This window comes from Nannospalax galili, unplaced genomic scaffold, assembly GCF_000622305.1.
Source record: "Nannospalax galili isolate Female #2095 unplaced genomic scaffold, S.galili_v1.0 scaffold96, whole genome shotgun sequence".
NCBI lineage: Eukaryota > Metazoa > Chordata > Mammalia > Rodentia > Spalacidae > Nannospalax > Nannospalax galili.
The window spans coordinates 6,960,426-6,963,815 of NW_008342018.1; the positions used below are offsets into that span (position 1 = coordinate 6,960,426).

General features: G+C 43.7%; 1 protein-coding gene across 1 annotated transcript; it reads left to right on the forward strand.

Moving 5' to 3' along the window:
- Nucleotides 1-367: 367 nt before the first annotated feature.
- Nucleotides 368-1,923, forward strand: LOC115071203 (syncytin-2-like). Its single transcript, XM_029565785.1, has 2 exons — nucleotides 368-490; nucleotides 1,018-1,923. The coding sequence occupies exons 1-2, from the start codon at nucleotides 368-370 to the stop codon at nucleotides 1,780-1,782; spliced, it is 888 nt and encodes a 295-aa protein (XP_029421645.1). The 3' UTR covers nucleotides 1,783-1,923.
- The last annotated feature ends 1,467 nt before the right edge of the window (nucleotides 1,924-3,390 follow it).

The window sequence follows — 3,390 nt, forward strand, 5'->3', positions numbered from 1 at the left end:
TTACAATTTATAAAGAGCTAAGCTCAAATTTCACATCATGTGGCCCATAATTCACCCGAGTCCCTGGTGGGCTTGTATCTTTATACATTTAGTTAAGAACATAGATGGTGGCCTTCAGCCATTTAATGCTACCAGGTTTATGCTAACTCAGTATGGTCCCCCTTGTGAATGTAGAGGTGGCCATTGGGAAGCCCCACCCGGTACATATTTCCGGTCTGTAGATTGTGGAGACAGGACTGCATATCTTGGTATTCATGGTACACCTACTCAGCAGCACCAACAGAGCTGGAAATGTGTGTCTAAGCCTAAACCTATCTTACCACCAGCTAATGGTGAGTGCCCCTCTGATTGTAATTTCGTCGAAGCTATGCACTCATCCTGTTATGCTTCTTTTACTGAATGTCGGTTCAATAACATCCTGTATTTTTATTCTACGGCCATTTCTTATAAAAAGGCCTCTGGGGGCTCAGATTGGAGTCTTAACACTCAGGTAATAGGACCAGAAAGTTATAATTCAAAAACCCTTAGTGCAGGCTGCTATGTAGAACCTGGACAAAAGGCATGCTGGCCTCAACAAGCTCCGATTCACATATCAGATGGAGGGGGCCCTACAGACCAGGTTAAAGAAAATTATGTCCAAACTGTGTTGCAAAAACAAAGGGAGTCTCTCTTGCCCCGCCTTCATTACCATCCACTATTGCTACCCAAACCTAGAGGCCTTAATTTAGACCCTCAGACCATGGAGATCCTTACTGCCACCCATGATGCCCTAAACCGCTCCAACCCTTCCCTGGCAGAGGATTGTTGGCTGTGTCTCGCATTAGGAATTTCATGGCCTCTAGTTTTACCTTTAAGTAACGAGTCTAATATACTCCCCTCTCCGGATATTTGTAGCTATACCACGCCTTTTAAGGTCCAGCCTCGCTACTTCAACACATCTATTTGCCTTTTTAGTCCCTTTCAAAATAATTCCTTTGATGTAGACCTCGGATTAGCTATGTTTACTACCTGCTCTAGGTTTATAAACACCTCTCAGACAGGCTGTTTAGGGGGGGGAAAATTTATGTATGTGGAAATAACATGGCCTATCCTTATTTACCCACTAACTGGACTGGTTCATGTGCCCCTGCATTGCTCTTGCCAGACATAGACATAATTCCAGGAGATGAGCCTGTGCCTTTGCCTAGCTTTGACACATTCGTTCCTAGGCACAAACGAGCGGTCCAGTTTATTCCATTGCTTATTGGACTGGGTATCTCAGGAGCCCTCGCTACGGGCTCAGCTGGTGTAGGAGTGGCAATAGACACTTACAACAAATTATCTCAACAGTTAATTAATGATGTAAATATGGTCTATCGGTCTGTACAAGATCTTCAGGACCAGGTAGACTCACTAGCCGAGGTTGTCTTACAGAATAGACGGGGACTTGATCTACTAACAGCAGACAAGGGAGGTATCTGTTTAGCATTACAGGAAAAATGCTGTTTTTATACCAACAAGTCCGGGATCGTCAGAGATCGGATTAAAAAACACCAAGAGGAACTAGAAAAAAGGCGACAGGAGCTTTTTGCTAACCCCATGTGGGGCATGTGGAACGGAATTCTGCCTTACCTTCTACCCCTTGTTGGGCCCCTGGTGTCCCTACTCTTAATCCTAACAATAGGCCCCTGCATTTTCAACCGGTTGACTCAATTCATGCGAGAAAGGCTGTCAGCTGTCCAAACCTTAGTGCTGACTAGCCAATACCAAGCCCTAGAAACAAGTGACCCTGATAATCTATAAAGGAGGGAAAGATGCCCCTCCATAGTTACAAAGAAAAAGGGAGGAATGAAAAAAAAAAAATTAAAAATTATAAAAGTCAGGAGCCATGAAGTCTCTCAGGCAGGTCGCGTACCGGTCAGGAATTCCAACTCACTGATAAGCAAGTTTTATGGCTGAGACATCTGGCTCACTGATAAGTAAGTTTTATGGCTGAGACATCTGGCCTCCTGATAAGTAAGTTTTATGGCCGAGACATCTCCAACTCACTGATAAGTAAGTTTTATGGTTGGGACATCTGGCTTAGTGATAAGTAAGCTCCCCGCTCTCCCTGTAGCATTTTGTAATAGTTTAAACGAACCAATAACCGCGTTTCTGCTTCTGTATCCCGCTTCTGCTCTATAAAAGTTCCACAAACCCGACCTGAGGCGCGCAAGTCCCCCGAGGAGACTTTGTGCCCACAGGTACCTGTGTACTAAATAAACCTCTTGCTGTTGCAACCCGAAGGCTGGCTTGTCCTCTGTGGTTTTTCTCTCCTACATTTGGAGGTTCCACCGAGATTTGTCGGTCAGAGGGAGCCACCAGGACAACTCGAGCCTTGCGGGGAGGTGAGTTGGCCAGCCTCATGCAGTAATCTCTTGGAACACCTGGTGGTCAGTCACGTTGCTGAATTGCTCAGTCTGCCCCCATACCCATAAGAATGCTGTAAACTTTGACCAACTTCTTCAACCCCTTCTAAATACAAACTGTATATAAGGAAAGCTTGCAATACAATAAAGCAACCCTTGACAAGTGGACTTGCTTGGGCTCCCTCTCCTCTTTCTTGCCCATTTTTCCTTTCAGGGAGTGGTCCCCCTCGAGCTTTACCTGTACAGGGTCCCCGCAGGCGGGGGCAGTTCCCCACATGTGTAACTAACAATGAAATTACTTTTAGCATACTAAGTGTATTGTGGTATTCTACTGCTGTGTTAAATGCTTAAAGTAACTATATAATTTTTTACCAATTCACTGGCCACTTATAGGTTTTAGAAGAGCATTTTCCAGGTTACAAGCTGTTTTTTTAGAATCTGACAATTTCTCTGATTTGCAGAGATCCTATGTAGTTTGTATAGGAACACTTATGTATACATGTTCGAAATTCCTTCTCCCACTAGATAAGATATCTGCACTTACGAACTGTGAACAATCATTAATTTACTTGTTAATGATTTTTTTAGACAAGTTCTCAGTACGTAGCCCAGGTTGTTCTCAGAGTCTCAGCTCTCCTGCATCATTGTCCTGGGTCATGGGGTTAGTGGAATGCACCACCACATCAGATCACTGGTAGAGTGATTATTGGGTCCAAGGGTAGAAACCTTTCGCTGTTGAAAAGTGATGAAAAGTTTTATTAATTTTCTAGAGTTTGAAGCATTTTACTTTTTAGAAATTGACATGTGAAATACATGAGAATTGCAGAGCTGTACTTATTTATTTATTTATTATTTATTCTATGTTTTTGAGACAGCATATCCCAGTAACCTCAGCTAGCCTAGAAGTCACTATGTCGACCAGGCTGGCCTCAATCTCATAGAGATCTGCCTGCCTTTTCCTCCTGAGTGTGGGAATTAAAGGCATATTCCACCATGTCCAGCA